Below are 15,389 nucleotides of genomic sequence, written 5' to 3'. Positions count from 1 at the left end.
TGAGGAGGAGGAGCTCTTTCCTGTGTCACTGGAAATGGTCGTCTGTGTGCTGGTGCCAAGTGGAAGTGAGGAGAAAGGTTGAATGCAAGAATGGGCACCAGCCTCATCAGCTCTGTGCTCTTCTCCACTCAGGTTAGCTACACTTTTCTGATTCCCTGGTGGATTTTATTATCTTGTATGTCCAAGGTTCCTAGCTGCTTCTGGGTTGTGCATGTGTCAAATGCATTCATGAAACACTAATTCTTTTTAAAGGACAGCTCCAGAGTTGATGGATGAAATTCAGCTTTGCAGATCAATGTTCTTTTTCCACCTCAATATAAACTGAGTATTGCAAAATGAAGGGGGAATCTGCAGCACACCCGCACAGCACAGAAAAGAAACAACACCATGGCTCGAAAGCTTTAGTTTTGCAGTTTGGAAAGGCTAAGGTAAAATTCCTTCCTATTTTTTTGATTGTCTTGGGTGGAAATTTAAATGTAACAGCAAGAAAGCCAGGTTGTATTCATCATTTGACTTTATTTCTAGTTGGTTGGTTAGTAAGAGAATTTCCTGTCTGCAGGAAAGTTCTGTGCTTTGGAAAGAACAATATATTTCAGGTTGATTGAAACACTACATGCTGTATTTGACAGAGTGAATGAAATAAAGTTCAGGAAGTTTTCATTGCTGCCTGAAAGGAAATTTTCTCAGAGCTGACATTCATGATGTTAGAAGTTTCAGTATTCACAAAGGGGGCCATGTTTTAACTTTCCTGACTCATTACAGTTCAGGCTGCAGTGCCTGATTTTTTGATTTTATGATTTTATAAGTAACTTAATTTATGAATTTATAAGTAACTCTGAATTGATGATTTTCTCAGTAACTCCTTCCTTTCTTCCGAGCTGCCTCCTGCTCTGGGCCATCACTAACACATGTTGTTGTCATTAAGAGATTGTTTGATGAACTGGTTCAACTGAACAAAACTCCAAATCTTCTTTTTCTGTTTTTCCTGATTCAGGTGAGCTGCCTGGGTTGTTCCTCAAAGGCTCAGAGGAAGGAGTGAGTGCAGCAATAAAAGGCCCAGCAGGAGGAGGGATGGATTGAGCCAGAGCTGGCACCAAAAGTTGTTCATGTGGAGCCATCATTGCTGTGTGATCTCATTATCAGGTATGGACTGCCTCGTTTCCTTAAATCAAAGATCCCAAATCCCCAGAGAGCTGATTCATTTGTCTGAGGGGGATATATTAATTCTGGTGGGTGGATAAGAAATGTTTGGTGTGAAGGTTAAAAACCCCAGCACAGCTTTGGCGATGACAGAGGCTGCTCTGGTGTCCCTGGAGAGCTTCCCTGGTGCTGTGCCTGCTTTGGAAACACTGAGGGAGGGATGCTGCAGCCATGGTTAGTGTAAGGCACCTAGCAAAGGCATCTCAGTACTACTGGGCAAATATCTGAGCTCAAAGAGGGAAAGGTTGTTGGATTATACCTTTTTCTGACCCAGAGATGGGAAAACTTAGAGGTAAAATTACTCCCTCAAGTCCTACAACCATTTCATAGTTCTATTTTTCCACAGTATCTAATCTTATTTACAAAACCATCCTTTAAAACTTGTTTCTAGTCCTATTTTTCTCTCAACAATATCTATCCTATTCCATAACATTTCTAAATCAGCATTTCTTATTTCAAAGTTTACGTACAAATACATACTATGTAAACCTCCTATCAAGCTTTAAGAATTCTCTACAAATCCATTTTCCACAAAAGGTGACAAATGAAAGGAAGGCAAAAAGAAGAAAATGTATTTCTGTGAGGGGAAAAAGAGAAGCCAAACACAGTTGCAGGAATAGTGACCCCCAAAAAGTCAGCAAAGCACACTGAAGACCTGAACAAATGCATCAGGCGGTGATGCTGAGTTTTAGTGAGGGAGCTGATTGTGGAATGTCCCAGCAGTGTCAGGCAGGAGCAGCTCTGCTCAAAGAGAGGTTGTGCAGCTCAGCACAAGCAAAACTCCAGTTCTGGAATGTGCAGGAATTAATGCTGCAACCAACACACACACATGCACAGAAATGCTTAGGGAACTGGGGCATAATGCAAGCAGAACCTCTAGTAATTTTGGAATTAAGCAAAAAGAGAGAAAAATTTGGATTAGGCAACAGTTGGGCACTCCTAAACTAGCTCAACTCTGCTCCATCCCAACACCCATTGAAGTGACTGAATAAAAAGCCCCTCACACACTTACAAACTTCATTTAGCCAGAGACTGCCCTGATTTCTTGGGCTGGTGAGTGCAGTGGAAGCCCTGATGTCAAGGTTGGACAAGGCAGGCTTTGGTCTCAAGTTTGCAGAAGTGATGAGGCCTTTCCCCTTAGCTTCAGTGATTGTGTCAGCAATGCACAGCAAGGTAAACATTTACACTGAGAAGAAAGCACAGTCAAGTTCAGTGACTCCAGAAAGGTAATGGTGTGACAAGGATTCACATCTCATTACTCCCTTCTCTGGTGTTTTATCCAAAAATCCATTTTTGAGTCAAGGGATCCTTCTGAGTTTGTGGTGAATTTAAAGAACAATCACCTCTTCAACATATATAGATATGTTTGTAAATATATATATATATTTACAAAGCCCAAAGAGTTTTCTCTTTTTGGAAACCACTCATAAACAGTTGTACCTATCTTAAGCAGGTAACAAACACAGCAGTGGACAGGGAGTTCATGAGCTAGATGAAAACAGAGAATGGGAAAGGCAGCCCAGTGCAGGTCCAAACACAGTCAGCTATCAGGAATATCTTAACTATGAGATCTGTGTCACTGTAGAACCATTTTCCCAAGGAGAAACACAGGAGCTCAAAACCTTCATAGCTGGACCATCATCTCATGGATGGAATAATTGACCTCTGTATGGTCTGACTACATAGAGAAGACATTTTAACCCCATGCAGGGCTCACCTGGGATTTTAAATGAGTTAAAAGAGGTTAACACTTGCAAAAAAAAAAAAAAAAAACAAACAAACAAAAACCAACTTATTTCCTCTTTGTGATTTCTATCTGCTGATTTGTGGAATCCACCTAATCAAGCTCTCAGTTAGGGATGTCTCCCTTGGGAACTCATGTTGACCTGGACAGTGTTCATTCCTTTGAAAACTCGTTCTACCAATGTTTGTTTAGGCTGGGAAGAGGGAAGGGCTGGATGGATAATTGTCTTGAGAGTTAGAAGGACATTAAAAAAATCCAGGAAGAACAGGAGTGCACCTAAGAAAGCAGGAGACTCCTGGGGAGGAAACCTTCAATATCTGAAGTCAAAGAGGAGAAAAAAAAAAAGGAAAAGTGAGGAAAAGTCAGAAAGAAAAACACTCTGCCAAAGCCATTCCCTGAAGCCCCAGAGGAGCCTTGCTTTCATGGATTGCACTAAACCTGGCATTCCTTTGGATTCTGCTCCCTTCCATGAGGAGCAGCAGGAGGATGAATGGCGGTGCCTGACCCTGGGTCTTGTGAAAAAGGATTTAAAAATCTAACAGTCCTTTGTCTCAACTTAGCATTTTAGGGGGGTTTTGGCATCTTTTAGCTTCAAGAATGGCTTCCTCCTTTATAAAACCATGGACACAGGATTCCACCGTCCTCAAGAACCATCTGTAGTGGGAAATAATCCAGATTCTCACTAGTAAAAGAAATGAGGCAGCAGAAGATGCATGTGGCAGGGATTACTTTCCCAGTCCTTTCAGATGAAGGACTGATAAAACATTGCATTGCTTTCCTTTTTTTTTTTTTTCCTTCAAAATCTGTCTCACTTGACAAGGCTATCAAGAGTTGTAACAGGTTTTTTGTCTGATTTATTGTACGGGAACCGTTTTTATCTTGCTGCTCTGGCTTTCTGGTGCCCCCTCGTGTTTAAAAGAACGTGATAAAGATCAATTGCATCTCTGTCTTTTAAGATGCAAGATTCATGGGGAAGAACCTGAATAACTCTGCCTGAGAAAGGTGTGAGAAGTAGGGCATAGGGGAAAAAAAATACTTTAAAAGCATTTCTTCAGAACTGAAAACAGTTTTATCTTGTAATTTTTCAGGATTGTTTTTACGTATATCCGGATGTTCACAAAGCCACTGATAAATTAAAGTTACTTATAGGTTTATACTAAGTACACTTTAAAAAGTATTTTTAAATATTCAGAAAGAACACTGAGATTACTTCTCTTTATTCTGTTCAGGTTTATTGTCCAGAATCAATAACTAAATTATATTTCTGATGATCTCATGGTGAAAGGTATCTGAGGACTTGTTTTCAGGTAAAAATATCCTGAGGTGTGTGAGTTGTTGGGTGTGCAGGTTGTACACGGGAAGAAGGAGACAATGAGCCACTGGAAATTCTTCTCCTGTGTCACTGGTCCCTTCCAGACCTTGTGCCAAGTCCCTCACCTCACAGCTGCTGATATCCTCATCCTCAGGGTGTGTGCTGGCATCTTCCCACAGGAATCAACCTGCTGGTAAGAGAAAAGAAATTTATTTATTTATATATATAAATTATATATATAAGAACTTGGTTTTTGTCATTGGAATAGCTGATAAAATAGGCCAAAGAAATAGTACACATGTTGAAAACCCCATGTTTTGAAAGGGAGCATTCAAGAGCTGCACTTGGGAAGAAATCACCAGCATCACCAGAAATTCGTGTGAACGTGTCTCTGTTTCCCACCTTGACCTACATAAACGATGCACACAGAACTTCCTGAACCCGCTCAAATTCAGTTTTCATCTGTGGCCAGCAAGAGGCCGCTGTGATGCCAGCTCACCTCTGAAAAAGAAAACTCCTTCGTCCTGACAAAAATAGCAGCGGAACACCCTTTCTTCTTTCCTTGCAGACACACCTGACAGTCTGGAGGGGAGCTGCCAAAAAATTCCCCCAAGACAGATTCACTCCGAAGTGAAATGAATTTGCTTCACTTAAAGAAGTGGATTAAAGATTAATTTGGAAGATTTATTAAGATTCTATGGAGATGGTGGCGTTAGAGCCGAAAGAATGGCCTGGATGTCACGGCTATCCTGACATGAGGCAACAGCTCACTAGAGGGGTTTGACTTTGGATTAATCACACTGAATATGACACAAGGACTTTACAAACTGTTTTTTTATCACATTTTTTTATCCCTTCTTGCCAAACCCTCTCCTCTTATCACTAAACCTAGCCCACAGCTCTGGGCTTTTGCGTCACCTCGGTTTTGTCATCCCCTCTGGCTTTGCCTGCCTTCCCACCCTGATTTTTCCTGGAGCTGTTGGGATCACACAGGACCCAGTGCTGGCTGCTGGCTTTTCAAACACCAGTGTTTGCTGTGAGTGGTGCATTTTTATGGCACATTTGTGTACAGTAACAAATGGCCTGGCTTTGTTAATCCTGGTTCCCATCTGGATATAGACAGGCTACTTTTATTTACAGATATTATGCAGGAAGGTATGCTCTGCTCAGCCTCACCAGGAAACAATCACTGCTGCATTATTTTATTTATATGGATTCAAAGCACAATATAAAAAGGTCTATATTCTTTCCTGGATCCATCTGATATTCAAACACGTGCATGTGAGGACACAGCCATACCTGATTAGCTCACCAGGACTCAGCTACTGCAGGTGATGCTCTCTCTTGCCAAGATGTGTCTCAGGGGGGTGACTGCCTATTGAAAGATCCTTCTTCAACTTTGTTCGCTCCTTTCAATACCTGTCCTGCAGAAACAAACATCTCTGAGGCTGAAAAAGTGAACGCAGCTGCTCCTTTAACCACCACTCTCAGTTTCCCATGCATTTTCTCACTCTGTTCCCATAGGTGTCTGTGTTATGGAAAATATTGGTGAATGTCTCTGAACCTGCCTCTGAGTCAGCCCTGGACCGGATTCTCAGATCATTGTGCTCTTGTTTCCAGAGAGTCTTCACAGAGATCCCGACTCGGTTCATGATTCATGCGTTTAGACCACAAACACCTTGGAGATAAACCGTGGATATTTTAAAAAAACCCAAACAATGAAACACACAATAAGCTGTGGCCACCAGTTGCAATTGAATATATGAAAGCACAGAATTTAAAACTACATTTCAGTGAGAGTCTTATGTATAACTTTATCAGTAATGTCTCATGGAAAGGCCTTCCAATATTTGTAGGTAATTGCTGTATGTAGACCACTGAGAGCTGCACTGCCAGAATTCAGATCAGAAAAAGCAGTTATATGAGTGAAATATTATCCAAATCTTAGAGCAACAGGTTCTTTGCTGTTATACCACAGTCTGGTGCTGTTGTGGCCTCAGGTCTGCACTCATTTACAGAAGTGTAAATTTGTTCCTTTTTGTGAAGCGTTTTCACGGAAGGCAGATCAGTCTGGGCTCCTGGCTGCTTAGGAGAGGGGATGGACAAGGAGCAAAACCCCATGGACTGGATCTCTGGCTGTGATCTCTGTTATCCTGTGAGCAGATGCCCTCACGGATGGGCTGGAAGAACCAGCAGCTCCTTTGGCAAGTGCTGTCAAAACTCTGAGCTTTACAGGGTCTCTAATCTCCAGCAGATAACAAATCTTGAGCTGTTTTAGTGGATCTCTGCTGATAAGGAAGGAGGACATGAAATATTTAGGTCCTGGCATATGTGAAAACCATCTCTGCTGATGGCAGAACTCCCATCACAGTTAGTGAAGAGTTAAAACCTTGTCTCTCAGTGGGCTGCCAGTGCGTGCAGGATGTTAAACCTGCTGTAGAAGGACTCTAGCACATGGGGCTGCAGCCTCCCAGTACCCAAGCCACTTAAAGCATTAACCTGACTCACTGTTGGTGCCTCTTTGTATTTCACAACAAAAGGCTTTGCAGCCTGAATTACAGACAGTGAAACCATTGCAGGTTCAAGATGAAGTTGCAGTAAACACCTGGACTAAATGTGTGTTGAGAGAGACGCTGCCTCCCATAAATGCAGAGTGGCAAGTGGAGTCACAAGCAAGTGCTTCACCCTTTCTTCCTCTGTGATTCAAGTGACTAAAGCTCTACAGGTAACTTATGCTAAGTGATTTTGCATTTTTTTTTTTTTTTTTGAACCTTCATTGCTGAAGACTAAAGACACAGGTGCAGGTTGTGGCATGCTGGAAGATGGAAATGCCGTGGGCTGATTTTTGCTTTGGATTGCACTACAACAACAGCAAGAAGAAAAACAAAACCATTTAAGAACCATTCTGATTTTTCCTCTCATGGTTACCTGAAGTTTCAGTTCAGGAAGGCAATCAGCTTGTGCTGCTGTTAGTCACAGAGATCAAGAAGCAGGGAACACACGCTGCTGTGCCTGATGGAAACGGCCATGGACCAGTTGTCTCACCCCACAGCAAGAAGTGCTTGGGATTAGGGAAAACTTTCCTAAATGCATGGACAATTTTAAGCACAGCAGCAGAATCCCACAGGAGCTGGATGACGGCGATCTCACCGAGAGGAAACTCACAGCAGCAGGAGTTTGGCCCCGGTTCAATCAGCTTTGGGACAGACAGGGAGACTGCATCCAACAGCAGAGGGCTGAAAAAAATTGGGAGTGGGCTCCTTTTCCCTGGCTGTCCCTCCGCAGCTGTGCCACGGCTGTCAAAGTTTCCTTGCTCAGCGGGACCAGCCGTGACTCACACGGGCTGAGCCGGGGCTTCTCCCGGAGCGGAGCTGACAGCATCTCCTAAATTCATCCCCAAGGTGCCGGGCTTCTCGGGTGTGCTCCTCTCGGCTGCAAACTGCACCGGGAAAAAGTGGGAGGTGCCTGCCACTGCTCCTGTAAAACGACACTCGGAAACTTCGGCAGCATTGATGGGAAAAGCCGGGGTGTTTCCCAGATTCCTGAAAGCATTTGGTGAGGACCTAAGAAAGGGAATAGTCCTGCTCCTCCTGGACATTGCTATTCGTTTTCAGTAACATTTTTCTCGCTGAGCTTTGCAAAATATTAAATAACAAACCAATTAAAAAGAAGATTAAGAAAATAAGAAGAGACTGCTCACAGAAGTAACAGACCTAAATGAGTTCAAGACAAATAAAATCCTCTGTGCTTTAGGCACATCAGCTCTACATAAATCCTAAGTGCTAAAGAGCCCAAAGTACCTGCCACAGGCTGAGGTCCACCTCACCCAGGTCCCACTGTCTGTCAGGGGTAAGCAGCAAGGAAAGGAGATTAGAAACAGAACATCCCCACAAATGCCTCAGCAGCCATCAGAGCTTTGAGAGCTTAATAAGATGAAAATTACAGCCAGACTCTTTTGTACAGTAGACACCACTGGAGCTGTTTTTTCATAAATATTGGTCATCCCTTAAAAAAAAAAAAGCTTTTTGCTTTACTTGCATCTCATGACAATGTAACAATGTTCTGTATTCTGTATATAGTTTTGTTCTATCTACTAGTATATAGTAATTTGCTTAATAAGGGTTCCAGTGCATTACATGTGGAAAACACTCATCCTATTTATTTAATCTTGCCACCTGCCAGTTCCTCTGGGCATGCCTTAGCTTTTATATTGTGATTTATCACTCCCTGTTTATCTTTCCTGCATTGCCCGTGGTTTTAGGGCTCTCTGGGACCCGATTCTGTGCAATAGATCCTTTTTTATTTTTGCCTGTGAGGCCACGAGTGCGCTGTGCGTGGTGAGGTGAGGGGCAGGGGCTGTGCTGCTGTCACAGCCAGGGCCAGGGCTGGTTCCACCATCATGTGATTGTGTTCACGCTGCCCCGGGTGCCTGCCAGGGATTTGGGCTCTTATCTCCGGCTGTCCCAGCTGAGAGCAGGGCTGCACTGGATCCCTGCCTCCACTGAGCGCCCCTCAAAAGTGTCAGAGACTTCAGAAAAATGGCCCAGAAGCAGCTCCCAGGCAGAGGGGGGGTGGGTGTTTGTCATTTGGGGCACTGGGGCTGCTGCCACACGCAGGCATTTCCTCAGAGCACACAGAGCCCCTACTCTGCTCCAAAACACAGCGGCCCAGAGCTGCATTATTGTTCTGAAGGCACACAATTCATTTCACAGACTAAATACTTCCAGCCAGAGCACTCACTGTAGGTGTGGGTGCCAAGCCCCGCTGTCGCCTTCCTCGCTGCTGGCAGAGCATTTTTGTTTTATTGCACAGACAGCGGGTTCTCCATCCCCAGGCGTGTGTTGAGATGGTTTATCACAGGCTGAGGAAGAAAACTGGAGCTGCAGTCTCTGCTTCCTGTCATCCCAGCAGCCTGTTTTGGCTCGTGGGGCTCTTGAGAAGACAAATCCTGTTTCCTCTGCGCCTGCTGGAGCCTGAGCAGTGCCACGGAGCAGCTCTGTCACCTCGGGTGAGTGGTGCAGCCCCTGTCAGCCCAATCCCACAGCCCGTGTGCCCACACAGAGGAGGGAATATTGGCAGGTTAAAGGAACAGTGTGGGGAGGCAGTGCAGGGGGATGGAGGTCAGGCAGGCTCTGTCCAGTGTCCCTGTCATCCTTACAGCAGTTTCCAACAGTGGCTTCTCCACAGAAGGATCTGCCAGAGCTCATCCAAGGGTGTGGGATGGGAATTTCTTGTCCTGCCTCTCAGCATGACTGGGTGGAGCACAGGTTCCACACCATGCTGAGATTTTTCCATTTCCACTTAAATCTGGGCCATGTCAGCCTAGGACCTTCCAAAACAATACCAGGCCATTCATGTATTTTAATTTTCAGGACACTAAGATAAATTGTTGCTCATTAAGACTTAAACACCTCAAATGAGGCAGTAATGTCAGCTTTATTTTATTTTTTTTTCACATGTGAAGCAGGAATACACACCTAATTCTCAAAACCCGACTTGTCAGACTAAGACTCCCTAAAACTGCTACAAAATGATGTCCCCAATCAGCTGATCTGCCTCTGGCTGGGCTTTCAGTAGGGAGGTGGCACTTCAATGATGAAGGCCCCGTGCACATACCCAGGCTGAATTCCCACCCCAGTTCTATCCGGCAGATGCTGTGGTCAGGATGAGATGGGATACTGGAATCCAGCACGATTCCCAGATCTCTCTTGGTGTCTCACATTTGTAAAACAAATATATGTGTTGGTCCTGTGCCCACACTTGGGTCTGTCGCAGATCTTTGTCCAAAATAAATGAATTACAGGCGAAGGGAAAGCAGCACGTTCCCAAGTGCCTTTGATCTGGGGGTTAAGGGAGATGGTGAGTGAGGCTTCAGTGCAATAAAATCCACTCGCCCCTTCCCCTGCTAAAATTAACCCACTGATGTGCACTTTAAAAATAATCCTGTCCAAACTGTCCCCAAACCAGCTCAAAAGTTAAAATGGGGCAAAAAGGATAGGAAATGTGGCCTGAAACCATCCTGACTCAGGGCCTCTGGGGCTTATATTCCATGAAGGGCAAGTCCACGTGCATAAATTCTCTTTTTTATGTATTTACTGTGTTTTCTGCCTCTGCTGTCAAACCCCCCAACCAACCCAGGAAAGATGCTTTTACAGTTTTCCAAAAATCAGCCCCACAGGGATACCTAAGCCATAACCCACTACATTTTCAGTAGCCAGGGGGAATTCACAGTGGAATTAGAACCATGGGATCTGTAGCCTGGGGGTGAGTGCCACCAGCAAGATGCCACTCAGCACTGTCCCTGCAGCCTTCCAAGGGGACAGGGAAGGCCCTGGCTACAGCAGGAGCAGGCAGTGAGAGGAGCTTGCAAACGTGGGACACTTGGGGGCTGCCTGCCAGAAGCTGGGGAGCCTGCTGAGCCTCTTTCCTTCTGGCAGAGCCCTTGCACACTCCTGGGTTTGCATTTTGGAGAGGTAAGTGCTTGTCTGAGATTACAATAAGAAAAAAAAGAGAGAGAGAAAGAAAGTCAGAGGGTGGTACAGATAAATCTGTGTCAGGTTTGCCTGGGTGGGTTTCTGCTGGCTCGGGCTCTAAGTTTGGAGAAGACCAGGGAATGCCTGTGGGGCACTGGAAGGGGAAAATAGCCTGGAATCCTATTCAAACCCCCGTACAAATACTGGAGCCACGCAGAGAGGTGTAAAAAGCAAGTGCCAGCTATTTTACACCTCTCATTTCTAAAAAAAAGTTTTTAAAATTGTTCTTTGAGGGCTGGGGCTGGTTGGTGTGTCTGTGGTGACATTCAGAGCATCCCTCCTGGACCAGACCCGGGAGAAGAAGCTTTCCTGGGATATGGGCTGCCCTGGCTGCCCCTGTGCCGGCGCGGTGGAGAACCTTATCCCTGCTGCTCTCCCAGCTGGGAATCTCGTCACCTTTCCCACCAGGGGCTGTGAGAAACGCGGGGAGCGGCCAGCTTGCACTTCGGGCGAGGGGAAGCCATCCCGGGAAGGCTTCAGCCAGCACACCCAGCGTGGCTTTTCTTTTTTCCCCCAGGGTAAAAAGAACCAAGAAGGAAAGGTGCGGGACCTTCCGGAAAAGAAAAAACGAGGAAAGGACGGGGAAGCGGCGCGGGGGGTTCCGAGGCAGGGCGCGCTGACCTTCCGCGGCCGCGCTGTCCCCGCCCGCAGCTGCCGCCGTCGCTCCGGCGCCGCCGCCCAAGGTCAGCCCGCCGCAGGTACGCGCGGGGATTGCGCGGGGGCGGCCGGGCGGGGAGAGCCGCGGCGTCACCGGGGGAGGGCGAGGAGGGCCGGGCAGGGCGGGAGGAGGGCCGGCTCCCCGCCGAGGGCCGCGCTCCGGCGGGCCGGGCTGGCCGCCGCCCGGCGCCCGTATTTAAAGTGTGCCCGGGGCGCTGCGCGGAGCCGCTCCCGGAGCAGCGCGCCCGCCCCGGCGGCACGGGGGGGACCGGGGAGGAGCAGCGGCGGGGAGGAGGGATCCTCCCGGCAAGTTCGCTTTGGTACCAAAGTGGCCGCGGGGCTCGGACGGGCGATGGAGAAGGATGAGATCCACCTGCGCAGGCTGCCGGCCGCCGCGCCCTGGGGACCGCGTAAGTCTCGGCCACGCCGCGCTGGGGATGGGGACGCGTCCTGTGCCCGGCCGGGGACGGGCTCGGCGCTGCCCCGATAAGGGATTTATTATTAGCGTTTCATCGACTATTTTTAAAAATCCAGAAATAATCGCCGCGGAGTACCGGTGAAATGAAATAGCTCGTCTCCCACCTCCCCTCCTTCTCCCCCGAAGCGTAAAACAGTGTAAAGTCCTTTTAACCTATATTAATATCATAATTAAAAGCGCGGCTAACGGCGGGAAGCCAATCTAATTATGAAAAATTGCCGGAGTACGAGGTATATGTGGCAAATCCTTGAGTTGATGATTGCTGTTAATTCACACCGTGCTGCGGGAGACGAGCTAAAAAAAACCCAACTTACTAAATGAAATGGATCTGTCTGAGATTGTCAGTAACGCTTTTACAGAACTGGCCAAATCATGTATCTCGCCATCATTAACTAATGTGTGCGGCAAAATAGATCTCATATATTGGAAGGGGAAAATACATTCCTTGGCTGAGAAGTTGCAGAGTGTTTGGAGCCACAGAGCAGATCGTTTAAATGGTAGGGGGTGGGAATTTCCTTGGCTTCCCTCCGGAGATAAATCACAGCTCGGTGTCTGTGTGCATGCATGTGCACCCACATGCGCATTTATATCAAATCTGTGGATAGAAAACCTTCCTGCACTCTCCCTGGGATGCACATTTTTTTGCAAGCACTATTTACTGAGTGCATTTTTTCTGCCAGCTTGGAGACAATAAAACCAGAACCGAGATGCTAACCAGGAACGTGCTGGAACACTTGTGATTATTCGGCTGAATTGTAGACAAATGAAGTAAATTTAGCATGGCACCATTTATAAATTCCATGCTTTACAATCAAAATTCCAAATCTAGCTCTTTGCAGCTAAGAATAGCGCGGGGAGCCCTTTCCTTTACTCCCTCTTTTTGGATTCCCACGAAAACCCTTATCCTGGAGCCTGCTCATTAAATGGCCAAATATTTCACTGGAGTTCAGCCCATTTCTAGAAGAAATGCTGTTCGCTCATCAAACCTAGGCTGGCCAGAATGCTCAGAATTTAAACTTTATATTATAGCGCCTGGCACAAAACAGGTGGGCTTTAGATCTAAGGAGCAGGGGACAGGGTTTCTGCTTGTCCCACCTGAAGGTCCTCCTGGAAATAAGGAGCTCCAACTTTGCACAACTGCAGTGGGAGGCAAGTAGAGCATGGGAAGCTGAAGTGTTGTGGCAGTACATTAACAGAGATATCAGTAAGAGGGCTAAATGATAAAATGGCACTGGGAACTACCATTACTCATGGGGCAGGTGGCAATTTATCACGAGGTAATCGCAGCGATAGGGTGGTGAGATTCCTGAGAAATCATTTGAGTGGCTTTTTATCTTGGAGAAGCACAGTCTTTTACAGTGACATTATTTAATTTACTGAATCACCCCTTAGCAGCATGAACAGCTTCATTGATGAGTTCAAGGAGCAGTTTTGTTCTTGGCAGCGTGTTTGTATTTCTGCTGATAACCTATCCAAAAGAGCTTGTTTGTAAAAGCTGTTTCTAAGACAAAACTCCTGTCTAATGACATAGCAGCATTTGTGGTACAAATTTGCTTTGTGACTCGCTGGAGAGGCGTGTGGGGACCCATCCTTGAAGTTTTCACACTCAAAAAAATCCTCCTGCAGACAGCGAAGGAAATCTGCTCGTTACAAGGAGCTAGGAAAAAGCTGTGGGTAGTGAAAGGATGATGGAAGACAGCAAAGCAAAAGGGAAACTGTGCTCCCCTAAGCTCTGGGTAAATACTATCTGTTGCCTTAATCCAAAGTGCTGTTTCAGTTATCACTACCAAGGAGAAAAGTGACCTCAGCACATTATTTTTGGCCCTGTCGGTGGCATGAAAGGACAGGTGTCCTGAGCTACATCTGTGCCCCAGGAGCCAGGCACCACAGCTGATGCCTGCCACTAATTCTGTGCCCACTCCTTCTCTGTGCCCGGGGTAACTAAGGAGTGCCTCTGGTGAGGATGGGGTGAGGGGCACGGCTGGGGTGGGCTCTGGGGCACGGGAAAGGACCATGGTGCTGTCCTGTCACTGCAGGGAAAAGCTTGGAGGCACCGGGACAAGTGCCTGGGACTAAGCCCAACTTTAGGAGTCAAGGCTTTACCCCTTAACCTTTCAGCAGTCAAAAATCCTATGTGTGAATGTTTGTCCCTTTGAAAATGAACTGAAATGCTGTCAGACCAGCCCCCTCAAAAATGAAATGTTCCTTCCCCTCTCCTCTGGAAGACCTTGTTCAATCCAGAGCTGGGAGTTCCAGCAGGTCTCTGTGGGTTTCTGGGGTGTACTGCCCAGCTTCTCCCGGTAGCACTGCAGCTCTTTCCATTAACAGTGAAAATGATGGAGCATATTAAGCTAATAATTAATCAGAGATGACAAGGGACTAATAACTGTATTGATTTAATTAGCACTTCTTTTTCCAGCCCTGTAACTTGCAGTCGTGCACATCATTAACTTAACATTTTAATTTGTCGTGATAAGTTATTAATTCCCGGGGCTGAGCGCGCGCACGGCCGGGGCAGCGGCTCTGACTTTGTGCAGGCATGTGCCAGGGGAAGCATCCCCTGCCCTGCCCCAGGCTGGCAGCAAGCAGGGCAGCCTGGCAGGCACTGGCAGCTCTGGAAAGCTGTGCCCCCGCATGGAAAAGTGGAGTCAGGTGTGCTGGATGTGCTGGGAAGGTGGTGTGGAGCTCTGGGGCCACACGCTGAGGTTGCATGATGTGAAATATGGGGGGAAAGCAACGTGCCAAAACAGAAGGCAGGCAGCAGAGTAATCCTGGGAAGCAGCAGAGTTTGCTGGCATGGGAAAGGGAAAAATGTCCCTTTTGACTTGAGCTGCACCCTTCGGGTTCTGGCAGTTTTGAGAAAAGGAAACGCTTGGGGACGTGCTGTGGTTGGAAAATAAGGCTCGCTTTTAATTAGGATTGCTTTGGGGAGAGGAAGAAGGGAAGGGGCTGTGACAGGCATGAGAAGCTTGAGGACTTTACTGTGTGAGAGGCTGATGAATGCCAAGTTTGGCCCCACTTCCTGTTTTACTGGGGATACTTGGCACTAACTGGGGCACGCGTGGCATCCCGCACAGCTGGGTCCTGAGCGAGATGCCCTGGGATGCTCTCCTGACCAGAAACCTCTCCAGCAGGAGTGAGCTGTTCTCACTGAGGCCACAGTGCTGAAGAAGTGCTGGTATCACACTGTACAGCAAGGTCTGTGGCTTCTGGGCAAAGAGAGCCCCTTGGCCTCCACACAGAGCTCAGCATCCTGCTCCCTGTGGTCCAGGCACTCGTGAGTCTCTGCCCTGTGCCCTCGGAAGGCTGATTCCTCCTCTGCTGTATCGTCATTTGCCACAGAGGGCAGTCAGAACAGGGATGAGACCCGGGAAAGCCAAAGGCACCGAGCAGGCTCCAGAGGAAAGCCTGTCCCAAGTCCTTGGCCGTGTCCTCGGGCAGGATGGTTGGGAATTTGAAGTATCT

At 47.0% G+C, this 15,389-nt stretch overlaps 1 protein-coding gene and 2 long non-coding RNA genes across 6 annotated transcripts in view; 2 read left to right on the top strand and 1 right to left on the bottom strand.

Moving 5' to 3' along the window:
• On the top strand, positions 1-4,422 carry LOC134550753 (uncharacterized). 2 transcript variants are annotated; one of them, XR_010080415.1, is made up of 4 exons: positions 1-132; positions 253-428; positions 995-1,143; positions 4,292-4,422. It is a non-coding gene; the product is annotated as an uncharacterized LOC134550753 (long non-coding RNA). The 2 variants fall into 2 exon arrangements; XR_010080416.1 differs by lacking the exon at positions 253-428.
• LOC134550752 (uncharacterized) lies at positions 2,141-11,534 on the bottom strand. The gene is made up of 3 exons (XR_010080414.1): positions 11,411-11,534; positions 5,556-5,680; positions 2,141-4,446 (listed from the first exon to the last, which is right to left on the bottom strand). It is a non-coding gene; the product is annotated as an uncharacterized LOC134550752 (long non-coding RNA).
• ANO1 (anoctamin 1) overlaps positions 11,362-15,389 on the top strand; it is a 73,680-nt gene continuing 69,652 nt past the window's right edge. Inside the window, exon 1 of one of the 3 annotated variants that reach the window (XM_063397527.1) lies at positions 11,362-11,487. Coding sequence is in view for 1 of the 3 variants with exons in the window: in XM_063397529.1 (XP_063253599.1) it covers positions 11,799-11,856 (58 nt within the window). In the remaining 2 variants the exon portion in view is untranslated. Of the gene's footprint in view, positions 11,488-11,597; positions 11,857-15,389 lie in introns of those variants that run through there. The other 2 variants (XM_063397528.1, XM_063397529.1) reach the window with 2 other exon arrangements.

This window comes from Prinia subflava, chromosome 5 (genome assembly GCF_021018805.1).
Source record: "Prinia subflava isolate CZ2003 ecotype Zambia chromosome 5, Cam_Psub_1.2, whole genome shotgun sequence".
Taxonomy (NCBI): Eukaryota; Metazoa; Chordata; class Aves; order Passeriformes; family Cisticolidae; genus Prinia; species Prinia subflava.
This window is presented reverse-complemented; position numbering and strand designations above follow the sequence as displayed.